The 20021-nt window shown below is 51.3% G+C and overlaps 1 protein-coding gene across 3 annotated transcripts in view; it reads left to right on the top strand.

The window, feature by feature from the left end:
- Window positions 1-4805: 4805 nt before the first annotated feature.
- Window positions 4806-20021, top strand: part of PWWP2B (PWWP domain containing 2B) — a 33828-nt gene continuing 18612 nt past the window's right edge. The window contains exons 1-3 of one of the 3 annotated variants that reach the window (XM_085554893.1): window positions 4806-4973; window positions 7459-9076; window positions 17565-18099. In XM_085554893.1, coding sequence (XP_085411019.1) covers window positions 4834-4973; window positions 7459-9058 — 1740 coding nt within the window. In that variant the 5' untranslated portion in view covers window positions 4806-4833 and the 3' untranslated portion in view covers window positions 9059-9076; window positions 17565-18099. Of the gene's footprint in view, window positions 4974-5405; window positions 6476-7458; window positions 9077-17564; window positions 18100-20021 lie in introns of those variants that run through there. The other 2 variants (XM_085554894.1, XR_014948807.1) reach the window with 2 other exon arrangements.

The following is a 20021-nucleotide window of genomic DNA, read 5'->3' on the forward strand; positions in this document are numbered from 1 at the left end:
GTATCAAAATGCCACGAAAACAAAGTCAGAATATGATGTAAGGCCATGGCCTGGTGTTCTGCACGTGCCTTGATGCTGTGGCTGGGGCCATTGCAAGGATCTGCGTGTGTTTTCAGAGCTTCATGTGATTATGTGGTTATTTATTATCTTGATATAAGATCTCCATTTGTAACTTTTGAAGCCAATGATACTTTGAACTGCTTCTTAATTACCACCATTTACCTGTCAATGTACAGTGTCACTGTGTACATCTATGCCCTCTTTTGTAAGGTTAAGGCAGTAGAAGCCCTCAGCTCACACGGAGCCGTCTGGCTGCACACAGTTGTGTTCTGTCCCAGCTCTGTGCCGGTGCCACGTGTGTGCAGCCATGAACCAAATGGGGCTTTTCTGGTTCTCCTTTTAGACGCTGTGTGGATGGTGAGTGTTGGCTGTCTCCATTTTGCCCGTGTAGGATGAACACATGCTGCTCTCAGTGATCGCTGCTGAGCAGCAGCAGTTTGGAGCTCGTGATGCTGCCCTGAGGTTTGCATTGAAGGCAGAACTTGGCTCTGCAGCTGGCAGTTCCTGGCAGTGCTGTTTTGCTTTCATTGCAGTGTGGACCATCCCTGTGCTTTTCTGGGTTCCTGTGCACTTCTGTTCTATGCTTCCTTTCAAAACAAAGGAGGCACATACTTGAAGCATCAGTTATTTGGCTTTTTAGCGCCCTTTGGTAGTGCACAGCCTATGAAGGTTTGAGGGTTTTTCGGCATTCTTCAAAATAGCAAAATAGCAAATCAAAAGGGTTTTTTTTCTGCTGTTTTTTCTCTGCATAAAATGCAGGGTTGCATTCTGTGCCACTTAACTCCCACTGGGGGGTTTGCAATGGCAGAACAAATCTCAAGCACGGTCTGGGACTGCTTTGTGACTTGATTGTGCTATGTTTAATGTTAGCTGAGATAGTGGTGTATTTAAAGACAAATAATCCCTTGGACTTTAATATTTAGAATCCGTGGGCACACAGATGAAGTTTGGGAACCTTCTGTAACATGCAGGAGTGTTGTGCTCCTCCCACGTGCCCATCTGTTCGTGCTGGATGGGAGCAGTATGTAAGCAGTAGTGGATACACACTGCATGCAGGGAGGATGACAGAATGTGCCTTGGAAGAGTGCTTCTTCTCTACAGTGTGGGAAGAGGGACATCAAATCCAGTGGGTTTTTTCCCTTGGATCTGGGGAACCCGCTGAGCTGTTTGTCTGGTCCCAAACCTTCATCCATCCCATGATATCCCAGCGCTGCAGCTGAGCACGCTGTGCAGCTGTTTGGATCCCATGGGCAACATCCAGAGCTGTAACTGCTGCTCTGTGTGCTGTGTGTGCCCCAATAATGTACTGATAACTGTGTCAGTGCACGGCAGCCAGCACGGGTGTAATACCCTGCAGCTGGTCACGGCCATGTACGTGTGGGAAATCCCTGGGTAACCTCAGTTACAAGTGAAGACAGACACCTGCAGTGCCCTCATTTTGGTAGTTACACCACGTGTTTGGTTTGGTTACAGTAAAACCTCTTCTGTTTTGACTCTGGACTTCACATGGGCACTTGTGCTCTGTTACCAGTCACTCTATAGGTGTGCTATGCATTTTTGCTTCCTCTGCCATACAGAACATATTTTAACTACTCGTCCTGCAGAGAGCTCTCATTCAGTCACAGACAGTTCATGTGACACTTATTTGTACCCAAATCTGCACTGAGAGCTGCAAAACAGGGAAGTGAGAGGAAAAAGAGTGGACTGTACAGCCTTGATTCAATCCTTCTATATCCAGGTATTGCACTGGTCTCGATTTCTCAGCTTTTTGCCTCCAAACAGAGCTCTGCAGTGTCTGTGTCCTGCTCTGTTTCAGAAACACGTGTCTTTATGCAGTGGTTCTGATGTGGCCATACATACCCTTGGGGCAGACCCCCATCCCTGGACCTGCAGTGTAGGGCTGCTGCTCTGTGGAAGGGAGCTCTGCAGGGTGCAGAGGGCACAGAACTGTTTGGCTGTGACATGGAAAGCATTACGTGCTTTGGAATGGTTGTGCTTTGAAGCAGCTCCTGGGTGCTGGAATTGATGATTTAAAAAGGAAAGAAGAGTGAAGAGTTTACAAAGCTGAGATCCATACGTTCCCTGTCAGGGAGGCCGCGCTGTGCTTGTGCACATCCATGGGCTGCTGGGCTCTTCCAGAGCATTCCTTGCTTGGAACCTGGCAAAAAACCTTGAACGAGCAGAAAAAAGGGCCAACAAATCACAGTCTGTCAGACTGATGGGTGCTACCTGAACACTGCTGTTCTTACGAGAAATCTGAGTGTCATTGGGACGCCGGATTACACTGATCTCTTAATTTCAACAGCAGCGACCCCTATTGAAAAGCGGAGCGTGATGGCTGCGCAGCAATGCGATGCAATAGTGAAAGCTGTGCCCCTCATCGGTGCGGCAGGGAGGGCGGCCCATACCTGCACGTGGGGCAGTAATGATGTCTTGGCTGTGATTCTCGTCCTGCCCTGTGCCTTGACAAAGGTTTGCAGGTAAATACAAAGGCTCCTTTCCAATGTGCTGTTACCATTGCTGTATTCAGTGCTCCAAAGAAGATGCTGCCTGTCGCCCATCATCCCAACTTGTCCTGGGAACTCCATGAATTCCCATTCAGCTGAGTGGGAAACAAATCCTCTTTGATTAATTCATACCTTGTGTCGCATTGTGTACGAGCCTAAATTGAGCTTTATCTTTGCTGACTGCAGCTACAGCTCAGAGAGCGAATAATGGTGTGTGAGACCAAAAATGTGACGTGATACAGGGCAAAAAATGCACATATTGAAGAAATGTGTCTGAACACGTTTGTATCTCTGGGTGTTGGGTGGATGCTGGTAATGGAGGTGGTGGTTCATTGGGTGGTGGTGTAGTTAACAAACATCTGTCAAGGGACAGTGGAAAAGAATGGTTTGTTCAGCAGGCAGTGCTGGATGAGGGGAAACCTGGAGTAGAACTGGGAGCTGGAGAAGTGCTGTGTTCAGAATCAGTACATGTAATTTTAATGCTGTATTTATTGGTGAGGCTAAAGAATGTGGTGGGTCGCACTTGCCCAATAGGTGCATTTCTTGTCCAGCCGTCTGCCTTCTCGTTGTGTTCACTTGGATGTGCTCAGTACCAGAGCCTGTCAAAGTTAAACTGCAGTTCAGAGACGCGTTCCCTGTCTGCTGGGCCTCACACAGCTCTGTTTCGCTTTGCTCTGGACCCGTCCTGCTTTTTGCCGCTGTGTTCCTGCTCTGAGGGATGCAGTGCAGGTGGGTCTCTGCAGTTTTCCTCCTCCTTTGGAAGTTAATGTTGCATGGAGGCTTTCAGTGTTCTGCTTCTCAGTCCCGGGCTTTACAATTTGGCTGCAAATTTTCATCAATAAAGAAATGCCTCAGGGACATCCAAGCTGCATGAAGTTATTAAAGAGCAGAACGAAACACCGTTTAGATTTCCACCTCCAGCTGCAGGTACTGAATGTGGCAGTGAACAGCAAGGCGGAGCGCTGAAAAATGCGGTCCGTTAATTGGGTTTGTTCTCTTTATAGCCTTAAGCTTAAGACTTCAGAGCACAAAGCCGGGATTTTAACTCGTGCTCAGCTGGGCTGAGCCCCCCAGCTCCGTGCCCTGCGGCTGCTGTAGGAGCTGTGGATCTTCAGCTCGCTCTGACTCCAGCAACCGGGGCAGCCGGGGGCGGTGGAACAGAACCGCGTCTGCCGGAGGATGGATGAGGTTTTAATGACTGAACGCCCCCAATACGAGATGTTGCCTCCGCCAAAGGCAGTTTGGAGCGGGCTGTGTTTGCAGTGATGGTCAGCAGGCAGGGCTGCCAGGAAAGCGAAAACAGCGGGGGAGGGGAGGGGGCTTCACTTCTGGCTCTTTCTGGAGCACACACAGAAGCCCTGGAAGGTTTTTGTTCCCCCAGAATAACAAACTTAAAGATCTCTAACGATTGATGCCACTTGTTTTCCTTTAGATTCTCATTCCTTACATACAAGCACTGCAAAACAGGAGATTCTTGGTTGTCGCAGTGCCCTCCTGTGAAAGGGAACTGCAGCACAGAGTGGGGCTTCGGGGGATGTCACTGAGGAGCTCAAAATGCTGTTTAATTGTTCTCTTTTAACCTTCCTACCCAGGTGTGATATTTTCCACCAACTCAATGGTATTTCTTCACCCTGCTCTTAACCTGCAGAGCCAGAGCAATGCATCACAGCGATGTGACAGCAAGGGAGCTGCACGCTGAGCCTTCACTGCGGGGCAGTGAGCTGAGGTTCGCGCTGGGTCACATTGGCAAGAGAGAATGATTTGAAGGGGGGCGGGCAGGGGGCACGGCCGGGAGACCCCGCCCCTCCTGGGTAACACAGCGCCCCCTGCTGGGCAGCTCAGCGCCCCACTTGGCCGCCCGGCCCCGCCCCGTGTGTCCCGTGTGTCCCGTGTGTCCCGTGTGTCCCGTGTGTCCATCCGCTCGGGGCGGGGCCGTGACGTCCCGCTCCGCTCTGCCCCGCACCGTGAGCTCATCATCCGGCACCGTGAGCTCATCATCCGGCACCGTGAGCTCATCATCCCGCACCGTGAGCTCATCACCCCGCACCGTGAGCTCATCATCCCGCACCGTGAGCTCATCATCCCGCACCGTGAGCTCATCATCCCGCACCGTGCGCTCATCATCCGGCACCGTGAGCTCATCATCCGGCACCGTGAGCTCATCATCCCGCTCCGTGAGCTCATCATCCCGCTCCGTGAGCTCATCATCCCGCACCGTGAGCTCATCGCGCGGCGCCGCCCGCCGGGGGTGTGGCGTCCCGGCAGCATGGCGGAGCGGGAGGAGGCGCCGCGGGTGGGCGCGTGGCTGCCGGTGCTGGTGGAGCAGGTGGTGAACGACACGCTGGTGGTGACGCTGCGCTGCGGGGAGCGGCGGTTCGCCGGTGTGCTGCTGGACTGCAGCAAGAAGTACGGGGGGACCGGGCGGGAAAGGGACGGGACGGGGGGGACGGGACGGGAGCGGAGCGGAACGTGCTGCCGGTGCTGCCGGTGCGCGGCGGGGATAAAGCGGCGCGGTGCTCCCGGGGCCGCCGTCCCGCCACGTGCTGCCGCGGGGTTACGGGCCGACGGTCAGAGCCCCCAGCTGAACCCCCACGGGAGCCCCCCCCCTTAAACCCCCCGGCCGTGGTGGCCGCACGGTGGCTCCTCGCGTGGCGTTGCCGCTCAGGTGCCCGAACCGTGCGGCGTCCGCTTCTCGCCCCGTCCCCACCCGCCGTTACCCCCGGTGTGAGCCGCAGCCCCGTGCCCTGTCCTTCCCCTCCCCGTGCCCCTGTTCCCCCGGGGTCCCGCCCGTCGTCCCTCGGACGCTCCCCCCCACGGCCGGGCTGAGCGGTGCGCGGTGTAGGGCCGTCGGTACGGCCGTGTTCCGCTGCCCGGTGCCCCCCAGCCCTGTGCCACCGCCCGGCCCAGGCGACCCCCGCCCGAGGTGCCCCCACCCGCCCTGCGGGACACGCTGCCGCCCGCTCCGACACCGCGAGTCGGGGATCGGTGCTGCGGGCGGCACAATGATGGATGCTGCTGCAGCCGAACTGCCGGTGGGTCGTTGTTAATTCGGCACGGGTGGAAACGGACGGACGGTGTTTCCTGCTCCGAGACCGGAGGAAACTCGCCCCACGTGGCCGTGCCCGCCCCGAGCTGGGGGGGGGATGGGGCAGCCCGGCCCGCAGCTCTCGGTGCCCACCGGCACCTGAGCCCCGTGTGAGCAGCAGCCGGGGCTATGGGGAGCCCGGTGCGGTTTGTGCTCTCATTGCAGTAACAGTGAGAGGCTGTGGGGAAGCAGCAGTGGGTTCCTGTAGGGCGGCGTGTTCTGGGACAGCCAAACAGGGTGGTTTTATGGCCTGAAATAACTAAAATTGATAGGCACAGCTCAGGGGATGGCACTGCTTCCCGCTGTCCTATGAACAATGCTGACATCTCTGGCTGCACAAAGTGTGCTGGCTCCATTGGCTGTTATTTGAGAGGCACCTGCCCTCTCAGTTGTCTCCTTGAGGACGAGGCTGAGCTCTGAGGCCATGAACACATTCCCAGTTACACACACAGCCCCTGCAGCCCCCGGTGACAACGACTGCACAGTGCAGCCTTTGGTAAACTCTCTCCTTTGCATCTGGGCACCTCAGTTAATCTTTTATTGCAGCAGGAGAGGAGCAGTGACCTGGTACTGGACTCAGATTGATTCTTCCTTGTGTGCTTTATGTAAGCTTTGCTTTTAAACTTTGGAGTCTTAATGAAGATCAGGTGAGAGAGAGGGTCTGTGACTGAGTGAAGGAGAGCAGAGCTGGGGCTCAGGGCATCACAGTGGGATCCCCATCCCCAGTGGCAGCCCCTCACTGTCCTGCTGGGCAGCGGTGGTCAGAGCCCTCTCTGTGCCACCCCGAGATGTTTCCTGGCAGCCGGAAGAGGAGCAGTGCCTGGTGAGTGCCTGTGTGGCCACAGCGTCTATGACTGAAGCTGCTGCCTCATCTGTGGCTGCTCTGCATTGCTGGGGCTTTTAGTGACTCATCCATACCTCATTTCACAAATGGTAAAGAAGCTGAAACACTTAAAAGGTCCCCACTGAAGGATCTCTGGAAAGGCAGGGCAGTGAGTGATGTCCGTTCTGGTGCAGTGTTTTGGGGTGGATATTTGCTGAAGTGCTGTGCTGGCATTATGCTGCCAGGTGTCAGGCCTCAGCCAGGAGTTCTGGTGCCAGAGATATGAGGTGTAGTTCTGAGCTTTGGTGCCGCAGAGGAATTCCTTATGGCAGTACCTGTGCGTGGTGTGGCACCTCTGCTTGGATGACATGTGCTGAAATGAGGCATTGACCAACAGCGCATTGCTGCCCTTACCTTTGCTCTCCTGAAGCAGCGCCGTATTCATCATAATGGTCACATATACAGAGACTAAGGGAGGAGCAGAGCTGCCCCAGTGAGCCCACAGCTGGGAAGCACGAGATGCACAGCAAAGCCAGGTGCTGCAGGTTTGGGTGGGAAGCTGGAAGCCCGGTATGTGGGCACAGTGTGAGTAAGGGCTCTGGGGGCTCCTTTTGGGCTGCACTGCGCGTATGTAGCGCTGCCTTCCTGTGCCTTTACCAGCCTGTTCCCAGATTGTGCAGCTTTGCCTGCTGGAACTTGGAGCAAAACCTCTCTGCAAACAGTGCATGGAAAGCGGTGTTCATCCCATGCCTCCTCTGGCACAGGAGTAGGGCACCTGTTCTGGATTTTGGATTGGTTACTTCTTTCAGTTGTGGGAATGGTTGCCTTGTCTTAAAAGGGAAAATACACGTTATTAGGATGCGGAAGCTTTCTGTGTGTGTTTTATTTTGCCTTTGTGTAACTAGTGTCTTAGCCGTGCAGCCAACCAGAGCTGCCCCTTGCACCACCCTGACTGTCTCCCTCCATGTCTCACCCTGCTGCAGGTCTGGGCTGTTCTGCCTGCCGTCCTCCTTCCCGAAGCCCGAGGATCCTCCTGCTGCTGCCTGTGCCGTTCCTGCTGGTGGGGATCCCTCGCATGGTGAGCCACAGCCGCAGCCTGGGGATGACCAGGTTCCACCATTGCTGCCTGCGCCGCCCGGCAGTCTGCCGCCATACCCACCCTACTTCGAGGGAGCGCCGTTCCCGCGCCCGCTGTGGCTGCGGCACACCTACAGCCAGTGGGTCCCGCAGCCGCCACCGCGGGCCATCAAGAGGACACGGCGGCGTTTGTCACGAAACAGAGACCCAGGGCGGCTGATCATGAGCACCATCAGGCTGCGACCCAGGCAGGTGCTCTGCGAGAAGTGTAAAAATACCCTGAACCCTGAGGATGAGAACGCGGCGGGGCAGAACACAAAGGTGAGGAGGAAGCTGAGCGTGCAGGACAAGGAACAGAAAAAGCACAGCGACTCCGAGTGTGTGGAGAAAAGGAACAAAAGGGAGAAGAGAGAGGAGGACAGGTTTGCCAGGGAGCTGGTGCATCGAACGCCAGTGATCAAAATATCCTACAGCACCCCGCAAGGGAAAGGCGAGGTGGTGAAGATCCCCTCGCGAGTGCACGGTGCAGTGAAGCCGTTCTGTCCCGAACAGCTGTTGCAGAATGGAGAGGAGGAGCGAGAGGAGGTCGGAGATGCTGAGCAATGTCAGGAAACCAAGTGCTGCGTGGACAAGGCAGTGGGCGGCCAGCTTGCTTCCATCCCCAAACTGAAGCTGACGCGGCCGGTGCATGCCAGTGCAGATGTCCCACCTCCAAAGATACGGCTGAAGCCCCATCGCATCAATGACGGTCAGAGTGTTTCTATTTACAAGGCAGAACTTATCGATGAGATAAATGTCCTTCAGAAGAGCAGGGAGACGAATCCTGGTGCGTTTTACACCAGTGAATCGACAGACAGAGGTTTGGCTGAGATCTCTTCAGGGAGTTCAGGTGAAGACGATGACTTTAAAAGGTTTCCCCAAAGTAAAGATGGACACAATAACTTGACTTTCCTTATGAATTACCGCAAGAGAAAAGCAGATTCCTCTAGCTTGTCGGTGTGTAGTAATGACAGTCTAGACGAGTCCAAGTCTTCTAGTTCGGAGGTAACATCACCAGAACTGTGTGACTTTTTACCTGGTGATGATGCATCTGTGTCTTCATCTTCAAAAGATGAGCGTAAAATTGTGCCGCCCTTGACGGTCAGGCTGCACACCCAGAGCGTGTCTAAATGCGTCACTGAAGACGGAAGGACTGTAGCGGTGGGGGATGTTGTTTGGGGTAAAATTCATGGATTTCCATGGTGGCCGGCACGTGTTCTTGACATAAACCTTAACCAGAAGGAGAACGGGGAACCTTCGTGGCGAGAAGCCAAAGTTTCGTGGTTTGGTTCTCCAACGACTTCGTTCTTATCTGTTTCAAAACTTTCTCCTTTCTCTGAATTTTTCAAACTGAGATTTAACCGCAAGAAGAAAGGGATGTATCGGAAAGCCATCACAGAGGCTGCAAAGGCAGTGGAGCACCTGACTCCAGAAATAAGAGATCTCTTAACACAGTTTGAGACATAACTGTGCCACCAGTATCAGGTGAGTTCCTGACGGGCCACTGCTGCCCTCCGAGAAACTTCCATGTTGTTTTTTAACCAACATTCCACTGCTGGCATTTCTTTTCCGATCTCAGCAGTTATTAGACTTAAATGCCTGGGTGTGAGTTGGTGGTAGTTTCAGAGGTGATAGGAGCTGTCAGCTGCACGGCTTTGGGAGGACCATGGGATCAATGCCCCGAAGCCCAGAGGGGAGCACAAAGCAGCTGACACCTTCAGGAAGGGAGCAGTGTTTGCTTGGTGAGCTGATACAATTGCGGTGGTATGTGAGAGCTGATTTCAGCTGGGATGTGGTGAGTATTGGTGGTAACTCACTTGAGGCAGAACTAATCCTGAAGGTCAGCGGCCCCAGGCTGTTCTCTGAACTAAAACTCCTGGAGTTGAGGTTATGTTTATCATACCCAGGTCAGGATCACCAACTGCAATTCTTCTGGTCTTCACCTACAGCCTCTTGGAGGACATAAAATTGGGAACATGTAAATGGGAACTAATTATTTTTGATGCTTCTGTACTGTACTTCTGTTGGTTGCAAGTGTGAAGGTGGGTAGGGTAGGACTTCCCTCCACCAAGCAGGCAAAACTTTGTCCTTGATGACAATGCATTGCCTGTAAGGGCTGGGTGTGGTGTGACAGGGGGTGGGATGGCTGTGTGTAACACTGGTGCTGCCCTCAGTGAAATCCATGGGGAAAATTCCAGCAACTTGAGTAAGATCTGGAACTGTTTCACAACCTTCCAGTCGTCACTTCCTAGGTAGGACCTCATCTGTGATACTGTTAAGCAAGGGGGTGGATTAGTTTTTAATCTGGAAACCATTACTTATCATTAGGAAGTATCTTGTTGTCAAATGTCTATTTGTTATATAGTGTCCTGTGGTGGATTTCTACTGATTCCTGTGAGCTCTTCGCCGAGTTTTCTTTCTCATGGCAGAAGGACTGTTCATGTGCATGAGCCAGTACTGCTCATGCTGCAGGCTGCTCACTGTTCTATACCTCAGCAACTGGAATGCAATGGGACTGTGATGGGCAATGCTCCTATAATCCTGGGGGAAAAAGGATGTTTATACCTCTTTCTCACCATTTGCTTGAGGGTGATGAACTTTGTTATTCCATCCCAGCAAACCTGGTTGGAGTGTGTATTGAGATTGTGGCATGTTTATCTTGTGGGCTCAGGATTCTGGACAACTGGACAGTCAGTCCAATAAGAATATGTAATGGTAGCAGCAGCATTTAAGCTTCAGTCTTGATCTTGCTGCTTAATTCTATCTAAAAGCTTTATTATATTGAGAGTATTCGGATTGGACCCAAATTTGTTACTAGGTAGATCTGGAGCGTAAATAATCCTTATGCTCAGAAGGTGCTACCTGTGCCAGTCAAAGGATAATGGCCAGAATCCCTGGCTCCTGGATAAACCAATCCGGGGCCACGTCAGCAGGATGGATGCTGTTGCCTGTGTAATCCTGTGAGCTCCGCTGTCCTGTAGGCACAAAGCAGAGAGGATGGAGCAGGCTTGTAAACTGAGGGGAAAGAGAAGATAACGAGAATGAGAAGATGATGTGATGTCCATGGTTAGACCATGCCCTTCTTTCCCTGCATGTTGTTTGGCCAAGCCTCCCCGTGCACATACAAATACTTAGAGGCATTTACCATGTACTGCTCTTGTGCTGGCCGTCAGCTGGCTTTCTGAGGTTGGTTTCCTGCCTTACTTGTGTCTGAGATGAGCTGCCTGCGTGATGATCTGACAAACAACTGCATTTACACAGAAGAAAATGAGAAAAGCAGAACAAAACAACTTCCTGTGTTCCACGTGTGCCATGTTTGCTCAAGTTCCCTGCCAAGCCCACGTGCTGGGGCTCTGGTACGTCACTTGGATGACAAGTCGTTGGTTCTGAACTTTGCCTTCTATCTAGTTCTCTTCTGCCAGGAGCACTGAATTTTATTGCTTTCCTTGAGTGATCCTGGGGTAGCTCTGCAGTGTTCTCACCAGCTGCGAGCTGCCTGTTCTTTCCTGTATGCTGTAACTTAACTTTTCCCTCCTGTTTGCATTTCCTTAGTCCTAGGACTTGCACACCGACACCTGAGCTACAATGACATGTCAGAAGGCTCTGGTCTTTGACAGGCAGCGCAGCCTTGGATCAGTTACAGTTGTTTCCAGCAGTGTCTGTAATACCACACTTTGCAGCTGGAAAAGTCCACTGTGGTGTGACTTCTCCGGGAGCTGCATGAGGGCCCCTTGCTGTGCCTGGGAGGTGTGCCTGGCACCTGCACTTTGCTCCTTACCATCCCAGGCACAGCAGAGCTTTGGAGCTGCTGACACATCGTGTTGTGGATCTCTGCTGACGTGCGGTGCTGTTCTGTGAGTCGTGCTGGAAAAGACAATGCAAAGCATTCAGGTTATTTGTGAGTGCATAGAAAGCAGCAAGCAATTGGATTTTAAAACAAAGAAAACTTTTGGGGCTGGAAAAGCTGGTGTTATCGCTTTGAGTGTTTATTATTCTGTCCCTATCCTTTTGCAAGGAGTGTACTTTATTAGAACCCTGTCACTGACTATTAAGCCAAGGGTTCTGGAGGAACAGCAGGGGGGAAGCAGCTCGTAAAAGCCACGTTGTAAGACACTTGGTTTAGAGTGTAGCCAGGAGGAAAACACACACTCAGCATGTTCTCAGGCCTTGGAGCTTCTGCTTTTGTAGTCTCTGTGCAGGGCTGCCACCAGCCTGGCACTGTGTGTGCTGCAGAGATGGCTCCTGTTTCACGGCTGAACACGGCTGAGTTTGTACCTGGTGCTGCAGCACAGATACTGGCTGTGCTGGCTCTGAGGCTGGAGGCCGTTGTTAACAGCAGTGCCTGAAAGCAGTGACAGCATCAGATCAGGTGGCCTCACTGGCCTGGGCCTCCCTGCTGGCCATCAGGTCCCATGTTCCCTGGGGTGAGAGCCAGCACTTGGCTCAGCCCTTACTTGGGGCTGCTCCTACTGCAGAGCCTGGAAGGGTGAGTGCCTGGGAGTGTGGAGAGCATTGGCTCTATCTGTCCTTAGGAATGCCCTTCAGTGCCCTCCCAAGTCCCAGCTGTGTGCTGTGTGCTCCCCTGCCTTCTGTGGGATGTTGCAGGAGGATGGTTCAGGCTCAGGTCTGGCCCTGCTATTCCCCTACTATTGCTTGGGGAAAAAAATGAAAGCCAGAAGAAACTGAGGCTGAAATACGGTGTGGAAGAGACTGACCTCAGCACCATCTGTCTGGAGTGATAACTGTGAGGCTTTTACAGACCTTGTGTTGTCCTCAGCCCAGTTCAGGGCTGGGATTTGTCTCCAGAGGCAGCAGATGTGGTCAGAAGGGCTTTGTGGGGAGTGGGGAGGTGGCAGCTGGGTGCTGGGGATGCATTTCTCAGCAGCCTGTGCTGTGGGACATGCCTGGGATCCAAGCCCTCGTGCTGTGGCACTGCGGGCTGACTGCGCTCCGTAGCTGATGCTCTCCTGAGAACAGGGCGCTCTCTTGGACGGCTGCATTTGCTTTCTGCTCAATTTTTTGATAACATCGTATTTGAACTTCATATTTAGTCCTGCAGCTGCATAAACTTCAAGTTCCTAGAGCTAAACAATTGCTCTTCTGTTATCTTTCACAATGATTGAAAAGGCAGCTTATCTCTGGTTTTATACAGACAGCTCTTTAATAGTAAAGCTCTTCATAAAAACTGCTTGTAGGCTTTTGTATATATCTCTATATGAACCAAGCTTACAGTATGTATATCCATTTTTCTTTTCCAGTCTGGAATGTTCTTTATTACCCCTCGCCCCCAGGGATGCTGTGGCTGTGACCCCATTAAATGTTAAAAAGCTGCCTTTTTGAGGATTTTAGTTTTACTGCTATTAGCTAATAGACCCTCCGCATCCATCCAGGCAGCCATTTGTCAGCAAAGCGCCCTGCTACTACATACAGCAGGAATCAAAGCTTATTGCCTGCTTGCTATATATAGTAAGCTCTAATGTAAAATTTGGAACGTTGGGTTGTGACTTCACCTTCAAAGATGTTCAGGGCTCTGTATCTGCATGCAGCCAGTGCTGCTTGCCAGCAGTTCTCGACGCAACATAAATCACTCTTCTTTTTCCTTTTCCTCCTCTCTGCTCTACCAGTGGCACCAGGAAGGTTATATAACTGCATATAAAGCTGTGCTGATTGCTGTGGTAGCTGCAGTTCTGAAAACACCTACTTGGTCACATGGAATATTTCAGCCCAGATGAGGAGTGCTCAGGATTTTTCATGGCCTGGTTTCTGGATGGTTCAGTCAACTAAAACCAAGCACCCTGCTTAATTACTGCCTCTCAAAGCTCTTCCTTCAGACAGCTTGGAGTCAGCACTGTGCACACTGACACAAAGTGGGAGAACAAGTCTGGAGCAGTCTGTGCTGCATAGCTCTGTGCTGCATAGCTCTGTGCTACATACCTCGGGGGCTGCAGCTGCACCTCTGGCAGCTTGTGACCACTGCTGCTGCATTTGCAGACCTCTGGATCTGAGTTTGTGCCACCTTTTGCCACTTTACTGCCCTAGGCGTATGGTTTGGAGTTGCTGGTTGGCCATACGTTGTGCTATTTCTAACTGCATGCAGACTGCACAGATGCCCAAGAATGTGATCTGCTTATGTGAGCTGTAGCTTCAGCTGCCAAAGGAGATTTGTGTAAACTGAAGGGCTTAGCAGCTCTCCTTGGGAGGACAGCAGGATCCTCTGCTGAGCAGTGGGGACCTCTGAGTGCCATGGACATGTTGAGCATGCAGTGGGAGGCTGAGGAGCAGCAGAGGGCTGGGTGGCCTCCTGCAGCCCTGCTCTGCTTTGAGCAGTGGAGCTTCTGTCCTCATCCCTAACCTGTATGCATTTACTCATTTCGTTTGTTAAAGTTGCACTGTTGCTGGCTTCCCTTTTTCCCAGGGCGAGGTGGGCAGATGGGATCTCAGGCACAGGGCGTCTGAAGCGCAGCTTAGAGGTGAGCGCTGGGCAGCAGGTGGGTGCAGTCCTTGCAGAGGCTGCTGTTCTGCCTCAGTTCATCCTCTGTCTGTCGCAGTTAGGCAGATGTTTGCAAAGTTTTGAGCACCCTCAGGTCTCCCCAATAGAAAGACTGATTTGTGCCATGAAGGAATGGGGGACGTTTGGGAAAGGGAGTGTGTTGTAGAGAGAAGGGTACTGGTTCCTCTGAAGGAGAGAAGATTAAGGTCTCTCCAGTAGCCATACATTGTTAATGCCATGTGAAGGTGCTTGGCCCATGAGGCTGGGTGACACAATGGGCTGGCAGAGGTACTTCCCATTTCAGTGCTTTCCCACATTGTGCCAGCTGCCTTTCATTATCCATGTAACCATCTCTTTGGTTGGTGTGTGTGTCTTTCTGGAAGAAAGGCAGAAGGGAAGAGTGGGATATATTTTAATGAAGGCTTTTCTTTTTCATTAAGTTGAATCTTTTCTGAAGGAATGAATGCTCCAAACCAGTGTACCAGGTCCTGTTTCATCTGCATTAGATTTTCACTGTTGTAGGATCAGACAACCTTTTTCTTTTTGTGATGTGTGTACATTATGTACTTTCTGCTGTTGAAGAAATGAATTGTAGCCAAATTACCGGTTTAATTTCCTTTATGAATGCTGACTTGCTCTGTTTTGATCCAAGCCAATAATTTGAGCCTTCATGCAGAAAGCCCCAGACCTGCTGCTGTTTCTCCCCAGAGCTGCTGGGATGGTGGATTTGGTGCAGAGATGGGCAGCAGTGGGAGGGATGCTTGTGAGCTGCCCTGTGCCTGGACTTCTCAAAGGAGCCCTTGAGGGCAGCTGGGTGCTACACCTGCAGCTCTGGAGCCTGGCTTCCTCTGATCCACCGCCCAAGCCCTCCTTGCAATCATGGCCCCTCACAGCAGTGCCACAGAGGATGTCTGGGCAGGCTGCCCCTCTATGAACACGGAGCCTGTCACAGGCTGGGGCTGGCGCTGCTGTGTGGGGCCTCGGCTCCCTGCAGCAGGATAAGGCCAGGTAAGCTCCGCTCTGCCCCACACCCTGTGCTTCCAGGGAGGCAGCCAGGCCACCATCGGGGTGCTGGGGATGGAGGGAAACACTGAGAGTCCCAGCATGGTCAGGGTCCCCACGTGCACCATCAGGATGCACTAATCTCAATTCAGTTTTGAATAAAATCAAATCAGAGATGAATCAGCTTTTTGCACCCTGCTGCAGCTGTTGAACCTGTAGTTGAGAGAAGCCTTCTTGGATCCCAAACTGCATCTTTTTGATGGTGGATAAGCTCTTGGTTTCAGGAGAGCTTTCTTTTGTTGTACAGTTTAGCACAACTGCAGATCATACCAATGCCCTGAGTCAGTCACCCTGTTACTCATACTTGTGCCAAGCTGCAGCAGTGTCCTGAATGCAGCCCATAAGGTACTGCTCTGTCACAAACCTTATTTTAAACACAAGCCTCTGAAGGTTTCCAGGGGCACAGTGGGAGGCTATGGATGGCAGTCACTGTGTTGCTGCTGCAGAATGGGTGTTGGCTCTGTGCAGGGGGGCGCTGAGGCAGGACACCTGAGCTGGGCCAGCACTGGAGCTTTGTGACCCTGCTTGGCACTGCCCTGTGCTGTGACACCTCTGTCCTCCAAGTATTAGCCTGAGATCACAGGGTGTTTGCCTGCCCTGAGGGCTTGTTACTGCCTCCTCAACAATGGAATGCAGAGTTTCTCTCTAGACAAAATATTCTCCATCCATAATCTGTCTCTGAAGATTCAGCTTCTTGCAGAACACGTCTGAGGGATATTCAACCAAGTCTGTAGACTTTGAAAGTTAATAAAAATGCACAGAAGGGGATACGACTTTGTCATGACACACCTCAGTTTCTCAGGAGCGGGATAATTCTGCTGAAAGCCAAAGGAGTTCATGGAATGTGATTGCAGCCCTCTGAAATACAGCTCTTGGGGTTGATGTTCATGGTGCATTAAATCAGATCTTTGAAGTCTTAAACGAGTGTGCAATATTCAGAATCCTTCCGGGTGACGAGGCTGTGCAAACTGGTGTCTCTTTTGGTTCCATGCCTGCAGAGGAGGAATCGGTGCGTTTTCAGCTGCGGTGGAAATGTGATCATCTTTCTGTGTTTGGCATTGGCGTTCTTGGTTTAATTGTGTTCTGTACTTACAAGTCACAAATGTCAGCTGTGAAGGGCTTTTAAGTGTCTCTGATTTTTTGCTTCCCAGCATTAATCCTGTTTGCCTGCGTGTCTGTGGCTTTGACTCGGCCTCTCTGGTTGATTTGGCACGGACATGTGTTAGGACTGATCTGTCTCTAACCGATTTCCTTTTGAAGTATGTTGCAGAGATGCTTTTGCACTTGAGAAGTGCAGGTGTGAGTCCCTTTGCCGTTTTTCTTTTAATTCATTCATAAGTTGTTCTAAGTTTCATGAAGCTGTTTCACATCTCTTCTGGCTTCTCCACATGGAGACAAATGGATGTGCCCTTTAGAGTTTAACTGACTCGCAGCACCAGGGCAAGTGCACGTTGCGTGTAGGACTGCAGGTGAGGTACAGAGAGCTGTAGATTTGGGCTGTTCTCTTTGGTAATCCTTTTCTGTGACGGGCCCAGCGCTCTCCTGCAGGTTTTCCTCTGGGAGCCTGTCATCTGCCATTTGGAGAGGCTGCTATTTAGTGAGAGTGCCAAAGGGCCTCAAGTCAAGTGCGAAGCAAACTTCATTTCCACTTGGTATCTTTATCTCAAAGTGTATTTAGCATTTCTAAACCTAAAAGGAGCATCTCACATACACTTAGTGCCTAAATACTCTTCAGAAATGCTTCAGTGTGCTTGGTCATGTCCAGCTGTCCAAGGCGCTGGGTGACCCGAGGGGTCTGCAGCTCTGCAGTAGCATTGCATTGTCATGGAGCCTGGAGCAAACATCTGGAGCAGAAAGGAAGCTCCCATGGTGAGAGGGGCTGTGTGCGGGGAGGCAGGGCTGGTTCTCATCTTTGGAGGCTGGGCTGCTGCACCTCTTCACTTTACATTTATGTCGGTGTCTTGAGCAGCTGCTGGTACTTGGAAAAGCTTCTGTAAGGCTTGCTGTCAAGAGGGAAATAATCCTATTCTATAGATCGTCTTTGAAAAGTGAAGGCAGGACTGAGCAGATGTTCTTTATGTGGCGCTCTTTGTAGGAACTTGTGGCAGATTAACCCACGAGACCCCACCCTGAGCAGGGGCTTAAAAGGCTTTGAGGCAGAGACTGAAGATTTTTATTATCACTGAAGCTTAAATCGTGTCTGTCTTGGAGAAAATTCCCACTCCTGCTTTAGATCTGTTAACTTGACAAGTTTCTTCCAAAGCTGTTGCTGCTGCTGCTGCTGTTTCTGCCTGCTGAGCAAGCTAGAAGCAGCAGAATGCCAGGCTATATTTAGCCAGAACCCAGAGCGTGTGCCTCGCAGCGAGTGTCGCTCAGTCTGTGCCTCTCACAGTAACCTCTGCCTCTTTCACTTTCTTCAAGGTAACAGAAGATAAGAGCACAGCTGTTCTTCTAGAGTGTCATGAAGTCTGTACACATCCTGACATGCTCCCCAGGAGAAGCGAGAGGTTGCCCTGCACGTGACAGGAGGATGGGTTTCCTTGTCAGCTTGCGCTGCTTATCATCCGGGAGAGGTGACAGTCACTGGGACGTGGAGCTGTAGGAGGCTCTTCTGGTGTGAGGCTGGCAGGAGAGACGAGCATTTCTTAACCTAGGATGAGAATCTGACAAGTCATACAGCAATGAACTAGGAGAACGGCAAAAAACACAACTTGGAATGTATTTATTACCTAAAGTTAGCTATTCTTGATAAAAAAACCCAAATTATGCTGCTGCTTATTTTACTTACAGATTTCACACACTTCTAATTTTAAAGCTACCAAACATTTACTCCATTATGTACTTTGAGAAATGTAATTGGAGCAAGACATACAAGAGAATGGAATCATTGTAGTGTCTTAAGTACAACAGACTCACTTTTGTGTCTATTAAAACTTGGAAAATGTGCAACACGTAACGATGTGGCCGTCATTGCGTAATGTTGAGGCTTTTTAAGATCATTTGCTGCCGAGCTGAGAGAGGTGATGTTTTCAAGTACATGAACAAGTGGTCAGTGGAGAAAACGAGCGGCCTGTCCGCCTATAGGAGAAATGGTTTAGGATCTGAAGTGACCTGTGATCAAACTCTGAAACTGTATCATTAGTTTGTTTTGGTCTGCAGCTGTCCAGCTTTTCTCTAGATAAAGGTCCTGTCTAGGACTTGATAATGTGTTGCTTCTGGTGCTTGGAGAAGAGTTCAGTGTTGCCCCTGCCAGGTTAAATGTTATCTGCATGTGCTTGAAGATTAACTTGTAGCTGAAGAACCATTGCACAGATTTTGCTTCCTGTTTCTTCTTAATCTGTTGCAGCAAATACTGTGATGAACTGTTGGCAGATTCAAAGAACGAGTGGAAAGGAAAACGTAGAAGCTTGTGTTTTCTTGATTCATGCTGGTTATAATGTGGTATTTTGAACGTCAGCAAGAGAGATCCGAACTTCCCCTTTCTGCCTGACAACAACAAAGTTTAACATGAGAAGTCCAGCACCACAAAATCCCTTCTGCTCAGTCTCAACAAGAACACACAGTCAGTCAAAAACGTCTCCCTTAACACTGCTGAAAGGCTGTGGTAAATGAGCAAACTAAAATGCATTGCTAAAATAGGACATCTGTCTCCCAGGGTCAATTTTGGCTACCTCTGCAAACAAACAATTTTCCTGTTTTCCAGAAATAAATGTAAAAAAAAAAAAGACAGCAGTGTATGGAGAAGGAATGTGTTCCTGCACCTTGTGTACAGCCTTTAAGAAGCAGTTGTTTACCTGGGCATCTGCTGAGCCCATCTCCAAAACAGCGTGTGTGGCTGGCAAGGATGCTCTGTGCACTGAGTGCTCCCACTCATGGGAAAAAACAGTTTGGCCTTTATCAGTCTGTCTGTCTTCAGGAATTTCTGGGTTTTTGGTTGTTGTTTTTCCTAGCATCCTCTCAAGCTTAGGGTTAACTGGTGGCTGTGTGAGGCGAGGTCTGTGTTTGCTGCTCACACAGTTCTTCACTGTACAAATCCCCTGCCAAGATGTGTTGCGGAGCGTTGTGGCTGCAGAGTGGCAGCAGTTAGCTGACAGGAGTTACAGATAGTCTGCTGGCTGCTTCAACAAAAGGGCAACATGAAAAGAAGCAAAACCCCCATGCCCAGGAAAAGCACCTGCCTGGAGCTGCAATGCTCTGCAGATGGGTGCTGGGTGCCCCAGGCACAGCTCACAGGTGCCCCATGTTCTGAGTCCTGCTACCTGCTGGGTCAAGTTCTGAGGCCTCGTGCTCAGTGCCGCCGTTCTCCATCCTTGTGTCAGTGCTGCAAACAATGTGGAACGGATAGGGAAGGTAAGATCAAGCCCAGTGTCCTCCCCTTGACACTGGCTGTGGTCTCCAAGGTAAGGTGTCCAGGGGGACCTTCCCCCTGTGCCTGTGTGGGACATCCCTGAGGTCACTGAGCCCTGCACAAAGTGAAAAATACTTTCTGCCACCTGGTTCTGCCTGCACATGGGGAACTGAAGGGGAACCTGTCAGCGCTGAGCCCTGGCCAGGCCCTGTGTCAGCAGTCACACAGCCCAGACTGGCTCACTGCCCTCTGAGGGGTGGGGGGGACTGGCCCTTCCCAAGGAGTTGGGGGATGGAATCTGGTGGCACTGTTCTCTGTATCCTTAAGCTGCCAGGACCCGACACGTGTTTGTGTTAATACCAGCTTAAAGGATGGAGCAGCTGAGTGAACCCAAAGAGCTGCAGGTGAGTCAGCAGATGGACACCGCTTCATTGTGCACTGCTGCAGAGTTGCAGTACAGACAGAATTCAGTGCTCGGGGGGGGTGTGAGCAGCCTGTGTGTCCATCCTCAACCCGAGGCTCAGCTCTAC

Source organism: Coturnix japonica, chromosome 8 (assembly GCF_054131305.1).
Source record: "Coturnix japonica strain WE chromosome 8, WE-NBRP24, whole genome shotgun sequence".
Classification (NCBI taxonomy): domain Eukaryota; kingdom Metazoa; phylum Chordata; class Aves; order Galliformes; family Phasianidae; genus Coturnix; species Coturnix japonica.